General features: G+C 37.9%; 1 protein-coding gene across 5 annotated transcripts; it reads right to left on the minus strand.

Moving 5' to 3' along the window:
- Window positions 1-184: 184 nt before the first annotated feature.
- On the minus strand, window positions 185-21303 carry LOC107785994 (uncharacterized). Of its 5 annotated transcripts, XM_075242307.1 has the most exons (5): window positions 20863-21296; window positions 17147-17272; window positions 15425-15625; window positions 1593-1665; window positions 341-478 (listed from the first exon to the last, which is right to left on the minus strand). In XM_075242307.1, the coding sequence occupies exons 1-4, from the start codon at window positions 21078-21080 to the stop codon at window positions 1632-1634; spliced, it is 579 nt and encodes a 192-aa protein (XP_075098408.1). In that variant the 5' UTR covers window positions 21081-21296; the 3' UTR covers window positions 341-478; window positions 1593-1631. The 5 variants fall into 5 exon arrangements, with proteins under 5 accessions (XP_075098405.1, XP_075098408.1, XP_075098409.1 ...); XM_075242304.1 differs by lacking the exon at window positions 1593-1665 and having other exon boundaries at window positions 185-478; window positions 20863-21303; XM_075242308.1 differs by lacking the exon at window positions 1593-1665 and having other exon boundaries at window positions 351-478; window positions 15507-15625; window positions 20863-21289.
- Window positions 21304-21572: the final 269 nt, after the last annotated feature.

A 21572-nucleotide genomic window follows, 5' to 3' on the forward strand; every position in this document is an offset into this window, starting at 1 on the left:
TCTCCTACTAGTAGTGACGCCAATCAATAAAATAAAACACGTAGTGTCACGACCCGGATTTTTCACCATCCGTAGTCATGATGGCACCTACTAGTGAAAGCTAGGCAAGCCGACCATTTGAATTATTTACCTTTTTCTCATTTTAACCCTTTAACAATTAATAACCAACATTAGATAAACAGCGGAATTAAATAAGCGGAAGATTGAAATGTAATATTTTAATAAAGATGTCAATACTAATCCATGTATATAAACTACCCAAAACTGGTGTCACAATTCCACAGACTGTCTAGGAATACTACAAATAAAGGTCCGAAAGAGTTATTACAACACTGTCTCTGAAATATATAAAAGAAACAGAATAAAAGGATAGGAGGAGACGCCAAGGCCTACGGACGCCTGCAGGACTACCTCGGATCTCCGAATAGACTGAAGGAAGCAACCCAAAGCTATAGTCCGTAGGCTCCAGTACCGGGATCTGCACACAGTACAGAGTGTAGTATCAGCACAACCGACCTCATGTGCTGGTAAGTGCGTAGCCCAATCTCGGCAAAGTAGTGACGAGGCTAGGACCAAACTACCAATTAAACATGTGTAGTTAAATCATACAAAGAGGAAAATAAAAGCAAAACATGACAATTAAAGACAGGAAAGGAGAAATCATGTTGCGGGGGACAACAATAGCAACAGAAACCAACAATTAAATGTAAAGAACACCGTAACTCAATTATCAATAGAAATCAGGAAAAATCAAAGACAAGTGCACGACATCACCCTTCGTGCTTTTACTCTCGTCCTCACCATAAAATCAATAAAATTGGCACGGCATCACCCTTCGTGTTTTTACCTCACATAATCATGGCACGGAATGATCCTTCACGCATTAACACTCATATAAAGGCACGAAATGGTACATCGTGCGGCACGACATCACCCTTCATGCATTAAAACTCTCTCACAAATATCATGCACGACATCACCCTTCATGCTTTAACACTCTCTCACCAAAACAATACACGGCATCACCCTTCGTGCTTTAACACTATTCCTCACCCAAACAACAATTACAAAGCAATAAGGGTAAGGAAATCAACAAATTCACAATAAAATTCCGGCAAGGAAAATAGTATCAAACAACAAAATCCCGGCAAGGGAGATAACATTAAAACAACAACATCCCGGCAAGGGAGATAACATTAAAACAACAACATCCCCGCAAGGGAGACAATATCATAATCCTCTTTTCTTTTTCACATTTACTTCACAACCCAATTCACAATTTGAGTCAATGCTCTATAAGGTTCAATTACCAATTATATTTCCTCAAATCATGTTATAACTTGAGTCAATGCTCTTCAATATTCAAATACCAATATTACTTTCACAAGCCTTGCTCAACAATAGAAATCATCACATAAGACATGAACAATATAGACAGAATCACATTAATCATAGTATAAGACTCACGGGCATGCTTGACACTAACGTATAGATACTCGTCACCATACCTATACGTCGTACTCAACAATTAACACATAGAAAATAGGACACAACCCATAATCCCCCAAGCTAAGGTTAGAACAAACACTTACCTTGATGCCACGAACACAATTCAAGCCTTATTTACCGCTTTACCTCTTGATTCCACCACCAATTCGCTTGTATCTAGCCACAAGTTACTTAACTATATCAATAAATGCTAAATGAATCAATTCCAATGCATGAAAATAGGTTTTCTAAAATTTTTCCCAAAAAGTCAAAAATCGACCCCGGACCCAAATGCTCAAAACCCGATTACCCATTCACTCATGAATCCAAATATATAATTTGTTCTGAAATCGGACTTCAAATCGAGGTCCAAATCCCCAAAATTTGAAAAAAACCTAGGTTCTCCCCAAAACACCCAATTTTCCCCATGAAAACCCTTGATTTTGAGTTGAAATCATGTAAAAAGATGTTAAAGATTGAAGAAAACGAGTTAGAAATGACTTACAATCGATTTGAAGAAGAACTTTTCTTTGGAAAATCGCCCAAGAGAGTTTATGTTTTGAAAGAGTTTGAAAAAATGAAAGATTTTCGGTTAAATTATGAACCAGGTCGCAGATGTTGCAATTGCGACCAAGATTCGCAATTGAGAACCCCTTCAAACCTGCTAATCTCGCATTTGCGATAAATGTTCGCAATTGCGAACTCGCATTTGCGATGGGATAGTTGCATTTGCGACAATGGGGATTTCTGGGGGGTTTCGCATTTGCGAAGAAATGCTCGCAATTGCGAGCAATGCTAGCCAGGGCATACTTCGCAATTGCGACACCTGGCCTCGCAATTGCGAGATCAGAGCCTGCAACACATATCGACTGAAACCTGCAACTTCCTAAGTTCAATTTCACTTCGTGGCCTATCCAAAACTCACTCGAGCCCTCGGGTCTCCAAACCAAACATGCACACTAACCTAAAAACATCGTACGGACTTGCTCGTGCTATCAAATCATCAAAATAACATCAACAACTATGAATTAAATCTCAAATTCATGAAATCATTCAAGAATACCAAAATTTATAATTTCTCAACTTTAAGTCCGTTTTATACCAAACCAATACCGATCTTTACCAAATTTTACATAGTCAACCTAATTAATATTTCAAAATTGTATCGGGCTTCGGAACTAAAATACGGGCCTGATACCATCAATTTCAAATATATTTCATCTCCAAAAATTCATATATATTTTAGAAAATAATTTTCTTTAAAAATTCATTTCTCGGGCTTGGGACCTCGGAATTTGATTCCGGGTATACGCCTAAGTCCCATATTTTCCTACGAACCCTTCGGGACCGTCAAATCATGGGTCTAGGTCCGTTTACCCAAAATCTTGACCGAAGTCAACCTAAATTCATTTTAAAAGCAAAATTCACCATTTTCATATATTTTCACAAAATGGCTTTTTGGACACGCGCCCGGACTGTGCACGCACCTCGATGTGTGTGAGATAAAAATGAGGTTTTAAGGCCTTTGAACACATAATTTAGTTCTAAAACAAGTGATGACCTTTTGGATCATCACATTCTCCACCTCTAAAACAACCATTCGTCCTCGAACGGACATAAGAAGGAAGTACCTGATTCGGAGAAAAGATGGGGATAACGACTCCGCATATCGGACTCAGACTCCCAGGTCGATGCCTCAACAAGCTGACCTCTCCATTGAACACGAACAGAAGGGAAACTCTTCGATCTCAAGTTCTCAACTGATGAATGCCGGTCTAGAATATCTATCGGCTCCTCCTCATAGGACAAGTCCTTGTCCAACTAGACAGTGCTGAAATCTAACACATGGGATGGATCGCCGTGATACTTGATCGCTGCCAACTCGACGCTACACTAAGGTAGGAAGAGCGGGTCGTAATAGCTTTTACTCGATATTAGGGCCGGGATCGATTTCCTCAGGGAGCTAGTAGTGGAGTTGGATTGTCTGTCTAGCCTAGAGATGTGTTTGTACTCCTAATGTCACTTCAAACATTTTTGGGTTTTCGAATTATAACTATTTTTATAAAACTATTAATTAACACTAAATTATGCTATGAGAATATTGCTAAGTTGTATCTAATGGGAAGAAGGGCACTAGGGTCGTGACACTACCTAGGTGGCTAATTGTCGGGTAGATGTTACTAAGGTTCGATTGACATAATTGGGGCTTATGCTATAACCGTTGCACAATTTTACCCACTCTCACACCTCTCAGTAGAGAGAGTGATTTTGCCAATTGACTCTCTCGAGACCAAATGGGTAGGCAAATTAGACCAAGCAACTAGGGTTCAAGTAAGGTAATTACTCTCTCGAGGTTTAACCCGTTAATTGGGACTATCATTTCTCATGAGTCCATCCCAATTCCTTGTTGGGTCAATTTTGGGATCATAGACTCTCTTTCTCAAGAAGAGTTAAACCCATAAAGCTTGAATCAGTGTTTGCAACCACCAATTCTAGATTAAAACATAAAATCAACCCAAATAGCAAACACCATAGTCAATCTAACACTAGATGGCAACACCCATCAATTATCCACACTAGGGTTGAGCCACAACCCTAGCTAATGGGTTTAGCTACTCATGCTAGATAAAGAAATTGAAGAAATAGATGAAGAAGTAAACATATTAATTAATTGTTAAAATTAAACTACAAGAATCTATCGTAAATGTAAAGCAAAAGTACCAAAAATGGCTACAAATATCGTTCTCAGGAGCACAGCTCACGTCTGAATACAAAAGATGACCAAAAAATAGTAAAATGTTCTATTTATACTAGGCTGGAAAAATTGGACAAAAATCCCCCTGCGGGGTCAGTGTGGGCCGTACTAAATGGACCGCGGCCGCACTGGGCCCTTTGACTTTGACTTTTGCTTCTCTGAACTTGGACTCCGCGGACCGCGGCCTCGGAGGGAGCTGGCGCGGTCCGCGCAATCACGACTACGGACTGCATGGCATTGGCTTTTCAAACTTTCATCTCTCTGAATCTCATGATCACGGACCGCACAAAAGAGTAGTGCGGCCGTGGAGCCTTCACCGTGGACCGCGAGATGTGTACCGCGGCCGCGTTGCTTCTAGCCTGGTTTACCAACTCTCTGAACCACCTAGTGTGGCCGCATTCAACTTTGCGCGGTCCGCACTAGGTCTTCTTTCCTTAAATTTCTTGGTCTTTGATACTTGAGCAGGTTTCACTTCTTTTTTAGCCGATCTTTGACATTTCGTCACTTTGTCGATCAAACCTGCAATCAAGCACAACTTGTGAGCCTTTTAGGGCTATTTTGTAACAATATATGATCAAAACATAGGCAAGTAGGGTCATAAAATATGTTAAAATCCTAACTTATCAACTCCCCCAAACTTAAACCTTTGCTTGTCCTCAAGCAAATAAAATAAGACTCACTCCTTAAAGGAAAATCTAAGTAATTCCAGCTGTCCTAAAGTAACCTCAATAAGCATCAATTGGGACTAACAATTGCCCTCAATACGAATGGATCATTAACAAAATTTAAACTTTGAAAAACTATGGATCAAGTGTGACACAAGAGCATCAAGAATTGACTCATTACATCAAAGAACTCTCTCAATAACTTTGGTCGTTGTGGAACCCAAACTCACACATCGTCAACTCTCCCTAAGCAAACCTCACCTTTTAAAGTATAAGCACACAAACCAAGGTTAATGGGAATTCACTTGTCTCTCTCAAGGAAAGGTCACAAGTCCGGCTCTAAGTACCATATGCTTGACCCTCATGTAAGTATCTACTAATGCGAGCGTCATCCAACTAAAGATCATATAGAGCTTTTGTGGAGTCAATGTGAAGGCTTTTGGTTCAGGGTAGGAAAAGTTGTTGGTCTATATGGGTTCTATCTTCCCTTAAGTACTTCTTTTGATTCATTTTAGCACAATTCTCTTTGACTCTTTGAGTATTTCACTTATTTTCAAGGGGTTAGAGAGGCCATGTATTCTGCTTCTGTCATAGACAAAGCGGCAATCGACTGCAGAGTCGACTTCCAACTAACGGCACTGCCAACGAGGGTAAAGATGTATCCAGTTGTGGACCTTCTTCTGTCAAGATCTCCTGCATAGTCAGAATCTACATAACCGAGAATTGAAATACCTCCACCACTTTTTCGAAAGGTCAGACCAACACCAGAAGCTCCTTTGAGATATCTCAATATCCACTTGACAGCTTCCCAATGCCTCTTTCCTGGGCTGGACATGTATCTACTTACCACACTTACAGATTGAGCAATATCTGGACGTGTGCATACCATAGCATACATAATGCTACCAACTGCACTAGCATAAGGAATCTTTGACATATGCTCCACCTCATCCTCGGACTGAGGCATTTGTAACTCTGAAAATTTAAAATAAGGAGCTAATGGTGTACTTACAGGCTTGCACGTATGCATATTGAATCTCTTGAGAACCCTTTCAATATACCTCTTCTGAGAAAGATGTACAACATCGTCTTCTCTTGAAATCTCCATACCAAGGATTTTCTTTGCAGCTCCTAAATCCTTAATGTCAAATTCCTTACTCAACAGTTTCTTCAAAGCATTTATCTCTGTAATATTGTTAGCAGTAATAAGCATATCATCAACATACAACAGTAAATAAATCATTGTGTTACCAGACATCTTCTTGTGATACACACAGCTATCAAATGCACTCCTTGAAAATTCATGTGTAGTCATGAATGCATCAAACCTCTTGTACCACTGTCTAGGGGATTGCTTTAAACCATACAAAGACTTCTTTAGTTGGCATACGTGATCTTCTTTTCCATCAACTAGGAAACCTTCAGGATGATCCATATAGATTGTCTCTTCTAGATCACCGTGTAAGAAAGCAGTTTTGACATCAAGCTGTTGAAGCTCCAAGTCAAATTGGGCAACCAATGCTAGTAGCACGCGAATTGAGCTATGCTTCACGACTGGAGAGAAAATCTCATTGTAGTCAATTCCCTCCTTCTGACTGAATCCTTTTGCAACCAATCTCGCCTTGAACCTAGCATCTTCCACTTCAGGAATTCCCTCTTTCTTTCGGTAGACCCACTTGCATCCAACTGTCCTCTTCCCTTTTGTCTTTTCACTAAGACCCATGTCTGATTCTTGTGAAGAGACTCCATCTCTTCAGTCATGGCTAACCGCCATTGTACATCATCCTTGCAAGAAGTTGCTTCAATATACGAGGAGGGCTCCAGATCCTTAATCTCTTCTTGTGCAGCTACGAACGCATATGTAATCAAGTTTGCTTGATCTATAAGGCGTTCCGGTTCTCGTGTTTGCCTCTTCTCCCTCCCCTTTGCAATTGTGTATGGTTCATTGACAACAAGTTCTTCAAGGTCTACATCTTCTGACTCATCTTTAACCTGAGTCTCGTGATCCTTTTCCTTGGGAAGCTCCACCTGCTCGTCGTTCTTGTTTCCTGAAAACTCCACGGAAACTTTACGGGTATGAAGTATAGAGGATTCATCAAAGGTGACATCTCTACTAACTATAAATTTGAGTAAAGACAAACACCAAAGTTTGTACCCTTTTACTCCATCCGCATACCCTACGAATATGGCCTTCTTAGCCCTTAGTTCAAGCTTTCCTTCATTAACGTGATAATAAGCTGGACACCCAAATACTCGTAAGTATGAATAGTTAGAGGGTTCACCTGACCATACCTCATTCGGAGTCTTAAAGTCAATTGCCGATAATGGAGATCGATTGACAATATGAGCAGCAGTGTGAACTGCTACAGCCCAAAATACTTTGGACATTTTGGCTTGTAGGAGCATACAACGAGCCTTTTCAAGAAGAGTTCTGTTCATTCTCTCGGCAACTCCATTCTGTTGTGGGGTATGTTTGACAGTCCTATGTCTTGAGATCCCATGAACCTTGCAGAATTCATTAAACTCTTCATTGCAAAACTCCAAGCCATTGTCTGTGCGAAGATACTTGATTTTCCGCTCCATTTGATTTTCAACCAAAACCTTCCACTCTTTAAATGCTTCAAAAGCATCACTTTTTGCCTTCAAAAAATGCACCCAAACCTTTCGTGAGAAATCATCAATAAAAGTGAGAAGATACCTCTTTTTGCCCTTCGATGGAAGCTTAGAGGGACCCCATAAATCTGAATGGATGTAGTCTAGCACTTCTCTTGTCTTGTGTTTGCCAGTGCTGAAGCTGACTTCTTTTGCTTTCCTAGAACGCAGTGCTCACAGAAGTCAAGTGTGCTGATCTTCTCACCTTCCAAAAGGTTACGATTGCTCAACATCTCCAGTCCACTTGCGCTCATATGACCCAATCTCATGTGCCATAGTCTTGCCTTGTCATCATTAGATAATTGCACTATAGATGCATTTGCAGAGCCAACAATGGTGCTTCCGACCAATGTGTAAAGGCCGTTCTCCAGCTTGCCTTTCAGCATGACTAAAGAACCTTTAGTCACCTTTATAGTTCCTGCTTTGCTAATGTACCTGTAGCCTTGTTCATCCAGAGTACTCAGGGAGATCAAATTCTTCTTCAGATCAGGAACATGACGGACTTGTGTAATAGTCCTCACGACTCCATCATGGCAGCGAACCCGAACTGAGCCAATGCCAACTATTGCACAAGTTGCATTATTGCCCATTACTACGGTTCCTCCACTTTTCTCATAGCTGCTAAACCAGTCTTTTCGGAACGTCATATGCAGAGTGCAAGCAGAGTCTAACACCCATTTGTTTCCATAACTACTATTATTATTACACGATGTTGTTAGTACATAATCATTATCAAAATCATGTACCTGTTCAACTGTGGATGCACTCGCCTTTTCCTTGGACTTTGACATTGGGCAGTCTCGTTCAAAGTGCCCCTTCTTGCCACAACCCCAACACTCTGTATTCTTCTTGCTCACACGAGACTTTGATCTGTGTTTTGATTTGTTCTTTCCCTGTTGGCTAGTCCGGCCTCTCACAAAGAGCCCACTTGCCTGGTCATCTCTATCTCCTTCAATGTGCCTCCGCACATCACTAGAGTTAAGTGTCTACCGCACTTGCTCAAGCTTGATAGGCTCCTTGCTATACATCATTGAATTCTCAATATCACGATATCCTGAAGTCAATGAAAATAGCAAAGCACATGCAAGCGTCTCCTCCTCCTTTTTAATTCCTGCAATCTGTAAGTCCATGACAAGTTTATTGAACGCATCTAAATGATCTTGTAACGAAGTACCTGACCCCATCTTAAATGTGTGAAGACGTCGTTGTAACAACATCCTTGTTGTCACTGATCGGTCTTGGTATAGCCCTTCTAGCTTTTCCCATAACTGTTTGGCCGTCTCTTCGGTACTCGTACTCACTTCACAAAGCACGTTAGGTGCAAGGGATAGTTGGATTGCACTCAATGCATCCCCTTCAATCTTCTCCTTGTCGGGAGTTGATATATCCTTAGGATACTTTCCGTCAATAGCATGGATTGAACCTTCCCTCCGCAGTAACGCCATCATCTGGATCTTCCAGATATTGAAGTTGCGCGTCCACTGAATCTATCAATTTCAAACTTCGTGGAACTCATCTTTTCTTGTTCTTCCTCCTTGGATCGTTAAAGAATCATGTTGCTCTGATACCAATTGTTAGCGGAAACGTAAAAGAAAGAACACAAGATTTAACGTGGTTCCGATCAAAATAATCCTTCGTCCACCAGAGAACAGTTGCCTTTTTAATATTAACAAAGGAAGGGGAGAGTTCCCAATTACACTTAAGAGAATTTTTCTCTTAACTCTCTACTCACTACAATGTGTTGTATTATTTTTGGGATGGTTTCTACAAATGAAGGAGTGCATCTATTTATAGAGGTAAAGACCTCCTCTTGATGTCATTGGTGACATCAAACTACCTCCTCTTGATGTCATGGGTGACATCAAAGGAGGAAGCTTCCTCCTAGCATCCACACCAACTTTTTCCACCAACTCTTCCAATTGGCATGTCATTGTTGACTAAACATAAACCAACACCTTCAAAAAGAATTAAGGGAATGTTGACAACAACATACCCAGTATTATCCCATATAGTGAGGTCTGGAGAGGGTAATATGTATGAAGACCTTACCCCCTACCTCGTGAAGGTAGAGCTGGACAGAGGCGGATCTAGAGTATAACCCTGGAACCCAATAACTTTTACATAGACCCTGTATTTTTGTTAAAAAATTTATTAAATATCTATAAATATTTATTTGTGAACTTAGTTATTATTGTATATTAATTTGACATTGCGACAGGAACCCATAAACTTAAAATCCTGGATCCGCCTTTGGAGGTAGAGAGGTTGTTTCCAATAGACTCTCGGCTCAGTAAAACATAAGCACCATATAAATTAAAAGATAGACAAGGAGGGACAATACCAAAAAGCCATGTAAAAGCAGCATAAAAACAACACGATAATAAGATGATCAAAATGAGAGAACGACGGATAGTCATAGAAACCTACTACCAGCATAATGCAAGAGTGCGTAGTAATGCTACTGGTATGAACAATCTAGACCACCTACCCTACTACCCTAATCGTCGACCTCCACACTCTTCTATCAAGGGTCATGTCCTCGGTCTGCTAAAGTTGCGTCATGTCTTGCCTAATCACCTCTCCACACTTCTTCTTCGGCCTGCCTCTACCTCTCAGCAGGCCCTCTAATGTCGACCTCTCACACCTCCTCACCGGGTATCTGTGCTCCTCCCCCTCACATGTCCACACCACCTAAGCCTCGCTTCCTGCATCTTGTTCTCAATAGGGGTCACACCCACCTTTTCACGAATATCATTCCTAATCCTATCTAACCCGGTGTGCCCGCACATCCATCTCAGCATCCTCATCTCTGTTATCTTCATCTTCTAAACATGGGCAATCTTGGCAAGCCAACACTCATACCCATACAACATAGTCAGTCTGACCACCACTCTGTAAAACTTACCTTTAAGTTTTGGTGGCACCTTCTTGTCACACAAAACAACAGAAGCGAGTCTCCATTCCATTCATCCCGCCCCAATACGATGTGTGACATCTTCATCAATCTCCATATCCCCTGAATAATAAACCCAAGGTACTTAAAACTTCCTCTCCTAGGGATGACTTGCGAGTCCAGCCTCACCTCCCCTTCCCCTCCCTGAGTCTCACCACGGAACTTACACTCCAAGTATTTTGTCTAAGTGAATACTGAATAAAGAGAAAATGTATATGTGAGTGCTCATTCTTGGTTTCCCAGAATTCAAATATTTCCTCATTGCCCATCAAGGTAGTTTATCTCTTCTTTTCTAATTTTTACTTCCCTATTTCAACACTTTCCTGAATACTTGGATAAAGCGACAACAAAATTAGACCAATCTAAATAAGCTTAAGGCTTCTCAACTTCAATCAAGATTACTTAGTCAACTTTAAATAGAATGCAAACTTCACCTACTTAGAGGACAAGGAGGGATTAAAAACTAAATTAAACATTTGATGATACACTAAATTTAAGCAAAATGTCATAAATTAAAATGACGAACTTGATTTGCAACTCATTTAGTATCTAAACATGAAGATAGGTGTCTACTACTTGAGGCAACATGAACATATATTACTATCCACCACCTCAAAAGTCCTGATACTATGAACAAGTAAAAATGCAGTATAGGAATGTGCACGCATGTAAGATGAAAAAGCTTACGAAGTACGACATTTTTTTAGTTTTTACTATAGATAGGGGGAGCGGAAGGGGAAATGGGCAAGGTGGAAGTTCAGGTAGCAAACCAACTAACAGGATTACCATGATTCCTGTTATATACATAGGTTATCTCATCATTCATCAGTATGCCTACTCCTTCCCAAATGTGCTTTCTGAATTGGATATTGTGTTTTAAATGTCCATTCTTTACATTTGACATTTCTTCTTAAACAGATCTTCTAGTCCTGCCAGTGAGGACCCTAACATATGATATGATTTCGATGGACATATAAAAAATCAAGCAGGGTAACTAATTATCATGAAAAATTTATCCCATAGATTAGCGTTCTTAAAAATAAAAAATAAAGAAGATACAAAAATACAAAGTTATACGTCACTTCTTCTCTACCGCCACACTTAACAATTAAACACGCAAAATTTTCAATGCAACATTATGGTACTTCAAGAGTTTGTAGCAATTGCGTGTAACACCCCGTAAATTTGAATCAGTTGTGGATGCATTAACTGAGTGTTCATGTGATGGTTATCAATTGGTTATGATATTAAGTGTACGAAACATATCATAAGTGATTTGGGGTCCAAGGAGAGGCCTAAGTCTAAGTCAAATTGGAAAATTTCATGATAGACTAAAATTCTAAATGAGCACACACAAGACTATAATTTGGACGAGCATATCTACATTTATATAAGGTATTATGTGATGCACAACCTATCAAATGAAATATCTTCGAGTCTAGTTTCTAACTCTTCAAATCGTTTGTCATTTGGATACTCTTACCAGAAGTTATGACCAAATTACCAAAAGCTCGCAGAATTTTACACTACCGCGCCGCCGCATGCGTCGCCCCATGCGGCGCGGCTGTGTAGATTATCAGAGCACCTCCAAATTTCATTTCTAAACACATTTTTCATTACCACTCCGCCCATGCGTCGCCCCATGCGCCGCGGCTGTGCTAATCTTCGCTTTTTGTCAACCCGACCCTATTTCGATATAAAACCTTCGGGGGTTATTTTCTCCACTTCATTTGGACGAATTTTAGGGTTTTCCTCCACCCTCTCAAGACCTCCAACCCCTCCCATCTTCAAGGTAAGCAATACCCATTATCTTGGTGTGAATTCCATCATTTATACACTAGTATTGATGAAATCAACACATAAAATACTCAGATCTTCAAGGGATTTCTTCCAGAACTCAAAGGAGGGTTTTGCAAGATTTCTTATAAAAAGGTAATCCTACACCCTTAGACTTATATGTATGGATTTATTAAGGGAATAAGAGTATGAATAAGTATTGGAACCCTTGGTATGGTGATTGGAAACCATAAGTTCCCAATTTAATTACACAACTATTACAAAGATTGAAAGATGTTTATTTAATGGAACTTAGTGGTTGGGTGTGGATGGATTGTTATATATGTGATTTTGGAAGTTATAAGTTGGTCAATCAAGATGGTAGGATAAATTGTTGATGAATGGTGGTAGATAGATGAACTAATTATATGGTGATGAGATGTAAAGATTTATGCCTACACGATGTTTGATAATATGCCTAAATGGCTTAAGTTATAATTTGTTACTAATATTGGGTTCCATTGGATGTTGCTATTGTAGATTGAAGATTCTTAGAATTGTGGATCATTGTAGTACCACTAAGGGGCGAAATTGAGGTATGTGAGGCTAACTCTCTATGTTTGGGAATGTTAATGATTCTCCCTACACTACGTTTCTTTTATGATGTTACTAATTGCCCAGTGTTGTAAATAGCGCTCGCCTCAGCGCTAATAGCGTGAGGCAAGGAAGTATCACTACAGGGAAACTGTTGTGTTGCGTTTCAAAATAGCGGTCGCTTCAGGGTGTGTTGCGTGGGGCGACACTGTAGCGAGTAGCGACTGTAGCGTCGCTATTTAAAAAAAAAAGACAAAACTTAAAATAACAGGTCGCGATTAGGGATTGAGTTCAGAGCTTCTTCAACTTCGAACAAAAAACAAGAAGAAAAGGTCGGAACTGCGATTAAGGCTCGAACAAAACAACTTCTTCAACTTCTTCATCTCAAGCTTGAGGTTTCTTCCAAGTGCTATCTTCTTCTTCATCACGCTTCTGAGTTCTGCCATTGAAAAACCAGGTATGAGCTCTGAGTTTCCTTACTTTCTTCTCTCTTCTTTATTCTTTCTCGTTCTTCTTCTCTTCTTCTTCCTTTTTCTGTTTTCCTCTGTTTTTCGACGAAAAGAGCAAAAACAAAGGTCTGTTTTGGTGCTCTAATTTTCGAGCAAAATACAGAGGTTCTTCACTTCCTCTTTCTTCTTCTCTTAATTTTTTTTTGGCTCTGTTTTGGGAAAATACAGAGCTCTGTTTTTTTGGCAAAATACAGAGGTCTGCTTTGGCTCTGTTATGGCTATTTTCGCGCTGCTTTGAGGCCCTTTTTTCAGAAACAGAGGCTGCTTTGAGGCCCTTTTTTTCAGAAACAGAGGTTATTTTGAGGCCCTTTTTTCAATTATTAACTTATAGTCTTATATAGTAGAATTAATTGCATATTGACTTGATAATTTTTGTCTATAAAACAGCGTTGAAATGGCGTCATCCGATAATACTAAACGAGATATAGCTTGGAATCCACTATGAGTCTATGACTATCTATTGAGTTTTTAATTTTTAAATTGATATATTTATTAATATATTATTGTTATTGAGTTTTTAGTTATATATTTAATATTTTATTTTTTTGTATAAATTGCCGCCTCACATCAACAAGGCGAGCGCTTCGCTGCACGCCTCTCGCCTCACTGAAGTGGGCCCTCGTCGCTATTCGTCGCCGCGTGCTATCCAAAACACTGTAATTGTCTCAGAAATATAGTTAAGCCTAGTTTCTTGAATAGTTGTAGAACTTCTATTCTCTAGCTTCATAACTCACTCATGACTTTCATTCTGAACATTGTGAGCTCAGTGCATATTCAATATAGATTTGGGTTTGATGTCCCCGAGTCTTAGTATAGATTACTCAGTATACAGTTGAAATTTCAGTATTCATAATCAGTTCAAGAATACATGTCTCAGTCTAGTCCCATTCAATATTCTAGTATTATGTAACCCAGTATGATCCAGTTTTCTAGTATCATGTAACTCAATGTGATTCAGTATTTCACTATCATGTCTAGCAGTATGATTCTCAGTTTCTGATTTAAATTCCTGAATGTTGAACACATGTATTTGGGCCTAAGGCCGTAGTTTATATGCTTTATGCATACTTGGGCCTGAGGCCGTAGTTTATGCTTTATGCATGTTTGGGCCTGAGGCCGTAGTTTATGCTTTATGCATTTTTGGGCATGAGGCCGTAGTTATATATACGTATACTTGGGCCTGAGGCCGTAGCTTGTGCACGTATATATTGGGCCCGAGGCTCCGTAGCTTATTCAGATAAACAGGTTGTTCATCATTCAGAAGAGGGAGTATTCATATCCTTACTTCCTTTGTTCAGCTAAGTTATCAGTTATCATTTCAATTACCAGTTATCAGTTATTAGTCATCACTTATCATTTCAGTTTCTGTTTCAATAGTTATCATTTCAGTTATCAATTATCAATTCTCAGTTATCAGCTCAGTTTCAGTTTTAGCATTCATAATTCTTTCTTTCAGTTGCTTTACATACCAGTGCAATTTAAATGTATTGATGTCTCTTTTGCCCGGGGCCTGCATTTCACAATGTAGGTAATGATTTACAGGTTGATGATTCAAAGCGCTAGGATTCTCGTACCAGCTATTGGTGATCCCCAGTTCTTCTGGGGCATTATCATTATCTTAGTCTTTCAGTATTTACAGATAGTCAGTGTTTTCAATATTTCAATAGAGGCTTCATAGACTAGAGTAACAATTAGACAGAGTCGCAGGCTTTTCATATTAAGCCATGTGGACTACAAATATATTTCAGAATTGTATTAGTATTTTCGCACTTTGATTTATATCATTTAGACTTTCAGTATATCAGCATGTGTTAGTTTTTCTTCCGCATTCAGTATGTTATGATATCACATGTTGATTCAGCCAGCCAGTTGGTTCGCTCGGTCACATGTAGTCAGGCACCGAGTGTCGTGTTACGTCCAGGCCCAGGTTCAGGACGTGACATTGCGCTAAATAGTTCAGACAGAAAAGCTCATATAGCAGTTACAGAACAACAGAGTGAACAGATAATTGCTAGGAGAAAGTCAACTTTACCCCTGTTTAGCAAACTCTTGAAGAAGCAGACCGTTACCAGTCCCAATATCAAGCACACTCCAATCAACTAAGTCCTTCTCACCTAGCCCAACAGGTTGAGGGTTGCCATCAACTACGTGATTTGACAGGTGATTTTGACAATTGTTACTGCACAGAGCTTTGGTCCAGGACGTAACAATTTCCATAACATCAGCACCAAACCTACAGAAAGACGGGAAAATAATAGATTAAAATATAATTTTTGATGAACGACTTTTTTTAGAATTATCATTTTTTTAAGGAACACAAGGATCCAATGTTATTATTTGGTATGATGATGACATGAGTTGAGCTTAGATGGAGAAGTGAAGATTTGTATAGCTGACTCCAACTTGTTTGAGACTAATGCTAAGTTGTGGTTGTTGTAATGATCCATAATCCTATCCCATCGCTACTTTCTCTTTCAGGTTTTCTTTTAGGAGCTGGGAATGGTAATCTTTGTAAAGACAGTAAGAAAGCCCCATATTGCTTTCTATTGTCTGTTACTAGAAAAATATATCCTGAGCTAAATCCAAATATCTGTGATAATGACCAAGAGCTGAATCCGGACTATTTCCTCCAACCAGTCAGCTAAGTGGCATAAAGTTTCTTTATATGTAAAGGCAGAACAAGAATGCTGAGTATTAGATAGAACTTTGTCATTCTCTTGTTTACTATGATGAAATAATAGGAAGCACGAATAGGGAGAAATACCCTATGACATGTTCAAGATAGAAGATCTTTAAAGCTCAGAAGTGAAGCATTTCTGACCATGTCCACGTTAATATCCAAAGCAGCAACTTTTTGATAGAGCAACAAATTGGGCTTAATCTGAGGATAGAGCATTATCTGAATACCTTCTTGCTGACATGATCATGCACCTTATTCCGCACGGTTTTACCAGTATCTTTGGTGAGAAATTTGTAAATAGTGTTAGGCTTTAAGGCATGTGGGAACTCACTACTCAGTAGTTAGTTTTTCTTTATTTTTTTCGGATAAGCAATATGTTAGTTCAAAAGTAGTTATTTTTTGGAGGGTCGGCGGGACATGGGAGCCTCAGTTCATGCATCTGTTTACCGAAATAACCTCTGCTCTCCCACTTCCATGACAAATCCACACACATAATAACACGTCTCAACGTTAATACCCAAATTTCATCTAGCTATAGTAATATATGAATGTGTGACTAAGGGAACGCAGAACACAACTACAGTATGTTAGTTACACTGGGTTAGTATTAGCTGTTTCCATGCATAAGGCAATTAGCAGGTAAAGAAAGAGGGGAACACGATACACAAAACCAGTTCAATTTACTAGATTACTAGAGGAACTTCCACCAAAGGACATTGTTTAATCAGCTGCAACAAAACATGAGCAGCAGAAAATTTGATAAGTGACGTTGTATAATATAATCAGATCTGTTAATTTAGATGACCGATCAAAGGACCTTCATCAAATGTAAAGGTAGATTAAGTTTTCCTTTAAATCTTCTTTTTCAGGAACCGTGGATAGGTAAAGCCTATTATTGCTCTCACCCACCTATTATTGCTATGCTCATAAGCTCTTCATTGGGTTTAAATACAGCAACGCACAAATTGAAAGCTTTGAAACTACAAATATGGTGACAGAAAAGTAAAAGAATGACATCTTAAGTGGATGGATAAAACAGAAAAAGTTGCTATGTATTGTCCTGCTAATGCTTACCAAACTTCACCAGCGTGACCATGCTCACGAAAATTTGCCAATTCATCAGCATATGCAGAATCCCAGTAGCTCTGGAAACCAAGCATTGAAGAAACTCCTTCAGCATCTTGCTCCTCCTTGTCAGAACTGGTCGTACACAAAGATGAAAAATCAGATATTTGTTTCTTAAAGCTTTAGCAGTTGAAATTTACAGCTGGAGAATTAATCACAAGTGCAATATCACTAGGCAAAATATTTTAGAAGATATTTCTAATCAATGATCTCTTCGTACAACTGTTTGCATTACACGGCAATCATTTGAAAACTTGCAGTTTCAACCACCACTTTATTCATAATTAACCTTATAATGCGGCGCCAACAGAATTATTCACCATCAATCCAGCACTAATAACCCCCCCCCCCCCGCCAAAAAAAATTTATATTAATTTGTCTGGCTTAGTGCAAAACAAAATTGTTTAGTTTTTACACAACAATCGTTTGAAATGTCAGTTACTACGGTAAACAAGGGTTTGTTACCTGCAAAAGATGATGATAAGTAACCTACTACAAACCCGTAAAATACACGTATTACACTGTCACTATATATAACTTAAATAATATGCAGCTTTAGCTATCACTTAGTGACGCTGTATAATATAATCAGATCTGTTAATTTAGATGACCGATCATTTCCAGCATTAAGTAGCTCCAAAATAAAATTGTTTGGCTCAGTACAAAGCGATATGGTTTAATTTTTATACACCTATACTGTATAGAAGTTTACACAATCAGATTATGTTGCCAATTACTACAGTAAACAAGGAGTTGTTACCTGCAAAGATGGTAATCAACCTGCTAAAACCAGTTAAATACACACTATTAGCCATACACACTATTAGCCCTCTATTCTCATCTACTTGCCAGGATAAGATTTTTAACGCCCTTTAGAAAATACTAGTCTTAGGATACGCGCATTGCGCATGTAACCTATCTCTATGAGTAACTTTAGTCTTTCTTTGAGTCATAAAATGAAAAGCGTACATTTTGAGGATGGTGAATATTACTATATATCACTAACTCAATAAAAGAAGAAATTGTAAAATAGAACTCCTCAATCATTAGTTATCATCCTACTGTGATTGTATGAGGATTTTTGTAGGAATATTTTATGAAAATTATTGTTATTAATGCGACCTACTGAAAACAAATAAGTAACATAAAAATGCTTTTATCATGATTTTTTATAATTTAAGAAGTAACATAAATTGAAAAAATAACGCTTTTAGTCTTCTAGAAACTTTGGAATAACGTGGTTGGCCTATTTTGTCGCAATTGACATATGTTAGAGGGATTGTCAAAAGAATCAGCTCAGGTATGTTAAGTCTATCCCTTCTTTCTTTTGGCATGATTCAAGTGACGATACGTAAATGTAATGCTATGTCATAAGTGTTTCTACTCATATAAATGTTATTAAATTATATATACTTGAAGTGCAATAATTAAATCTCATTTCGAAAATATTTCAAAAATTTAATATTAAGTTAAAGAGTATAATTATTATGAATATTGTTATAATTTTTATCTAATTATAGTTTTTCGAATGTGTACCTATAAAGAGTAATGACATACTATTGTATACCTAAAGAATCAAACATAAAATAAAAAATCGCATCAGAATATTTATATATAAAGAATGTTCTTACCTGGAAATTTTCAAGGCATGATACTTTTACATTTTCGCCCCATTTGGGTAGACTTTTAATGGTCCGTTCCTCTCAAAAATTGCTAACTATAGTTGTTTGATCATTGGTATCATGTGATAGTTATTTTACTCAAAATGAAAATAGAATATTGAGATCATGAAAGTTCGAATGTACTGGCAACTTGCAACTCAACCTCGTCTTTTGTTGATATTCACATGCCGCATATATTTGAATTAAAAGTTATGGCTAATTGCATTACAATGAAAACCTATATGTGGTTGTGTTTACCAAATAGCTTAAAATTTTAATACAAGGAAAACCTGTATGTGGTTGTTCTTACCAAATAAGATAGAAACTATAATTCTTCTAGCAATAAGTAGGAACGAAACTTCTATTAATTAAGATTGAAATTATAATTCTTCTAGCATTAAGTAGGAATGAAATTTTAATTAAATATGATTGAAATTATGATTCTTCTAGCATTAAGTAGGAACGAAAATTTTTGAAAAATAAAAACATGTTTTATTTCAAGGAAAAAGTGTTGAGAAAAGCACAAAAATTTACCAAATATAAGAACCATTGTCTTAATTATATTTGATTTTGAATCCCAAAATATTAGGAGTTCTATAAGGAAAAGTTTAATAAGAAAAAATTTATTTGATTTCAAAATCCTAAATATTAGAAATAAATTATTAAATTACAATCTTGTCCAACGTCAACTCTATTTTTAAAGGGGTAAAAAGGCGAACGACATTTCACTAAGGGCCTTCGTGCTTTTAATATAGTATAGATTAATAAGAAAAGTAATTTGACTAATCTACCCTAAAGTTGAAAAAAATAATTAATTCTTTCTTGATTGTCTAAAATGACAATATTTGAGAATAACTATTTTTATTAAAGATGAAAACCAAATGGGAAACGAGAGAGCAACAACAACAAACCAAGTCTAATCCCACAAGTGGGATCTGGGGAGAGTAGTGTGTGTACGCAGACGTTACCCCTACCTGGTAAAGGTAGAGAGGTTATTCCCGATAGACCCTCGACTCAAGAAAAAGAGAAGAAGAGAAAGGAAAAAGAAGAAGAAAGAAGAAGAAGAAAAGAGAAAAAAGAAAAAGCAGAAGAGGAAAAAAAAAGAAGTAGCACCATACAGTAACAACAAGAAAATATGAATGCTAACGCGAATGAAACAACAGGGTATATATAAAGCTCTAAGAATATGAAAAAATACAATAGTGCTATTAATACTACTGGTAAGGAAAGGGGAAACTCTGCGTCTGCTACATGAGTCTCGTTGCTCTAATTATTCTTAAAACTAATTACATTTCAGAGTAGAATAACATTCTTAACTATGGTCCTTCATGCTAAAACATAATTTGATAACGAAATTAAAACATAAATGAATCTAAGATTTATCTAATCAATTTAGTATCGAAAGTGGATTGAGACACAAATTAATTTGTATTAAATTCAGTTAAAGTTAATAATCGTGTAATAATCATCTCTTTTGTAAAGTTACCAGCTTTAAGGATATTTTAGTAATTTTAATAGAGGTAGGCATTTTTACCAAACCAGCAACAACTTAATTTCAGCTTCAGCACTTCTATCCAAACTACTTATTTATAAAACCAACTCTAGCACTTAAAAGGCTTTTTTCAGTATTTTGCGCTTAAGAAGTTACTTAGAGGGTGTTTGGATTGGCTTTTAAGTTGGTCAAATCAACTTTTAAGTTTTTTTTTTGCTTTTTTCCGCATTTGTCAAAGTTAAAAGTGTTTAAAATAAGTTAAAAATTACTTAAAACAAGCCAAAAGCAATAAGTTGGGCAACCCAACTTATTGCTTTTTGGCTTAAAAAGCTTTTTATCAAGAAAATCCACTTTTTAAGCCAATCCAAACGGGCTCTTAAATTCAGCTAACTTCAACAGGCTCTAATCGATGAAGTTCCGGCTAAATTACTTATCTATACACATATTTCCATAAACCAAAATTAAAGATTAAAATTACTATCGAGCGAAAAATAAAGATATAAGGGAAAAACCTGTAATCAGAGGCGGCACGATAATTGACAGCGGCAAGAGCTTCAGTGGCATCAGCATGACGTTGTTCATCGTCAAGCGTACTTCCGTATTCGCTCTTTATCGACCACGAGTCCGCCGCAACTGACCGGTCGTCATCGGAAATCAAGTCGGTTGCTGCCGCCGGTGTTCGCACCATCGCCACGTCGGATTCCTCCGGCAGCAGTCTCATTCCGCCCATATACCCAATTAAGAGAAGATCAGCGAGAGATACCAAAACCCTCAAGAGGAGAAGCAAATAGTAAGGAATTTTCAGAGTGATGTTCAGATACGGAAAAGAAAAGGAAAAAAATAAAGAGAATGATGTTCAGATGTTAGCGCGTGTCGTCAATGTAAGGACTAACTTGTCTTTCACCACTTTTGATTTTCTTCGGGTTTTGCTTCATCTAAGAATTTTTAATGGTATTCACTAATTTTTTATTTGGCAGAATGGCCTAAATGGCACATGTATTTATACCACTTTATCATGTCGATCCTCAAACTTAGATAATTGTCAATTGAACACTTATACTCATTCAAACCGTAAATATTAAACGCTTATGACAGGAGGCTACCAGTGCGTGTAATACAATCTCCTACACATAGGACACCAATCAATAAAATAAAATACGTAGTGTCACGACCCAAATTTTTCACCATCCGTAGTCATGATGGCACCTACTAGTGAAAGCTA

Source organism: Nicotiana tabacum, chromosome 21, assembly GCF_000715075.1.
Source record: "Nicotiana tabacum cultivar K326 chromosome 21, ASM71507v2, whole genome shotgun sequence".
NCBI lineage: Eukaryota > Viridiplantae > Streptophyta > Magnoliopsida > Solanales > Solanaceae > Nicotiana > Nicotiana tabacum.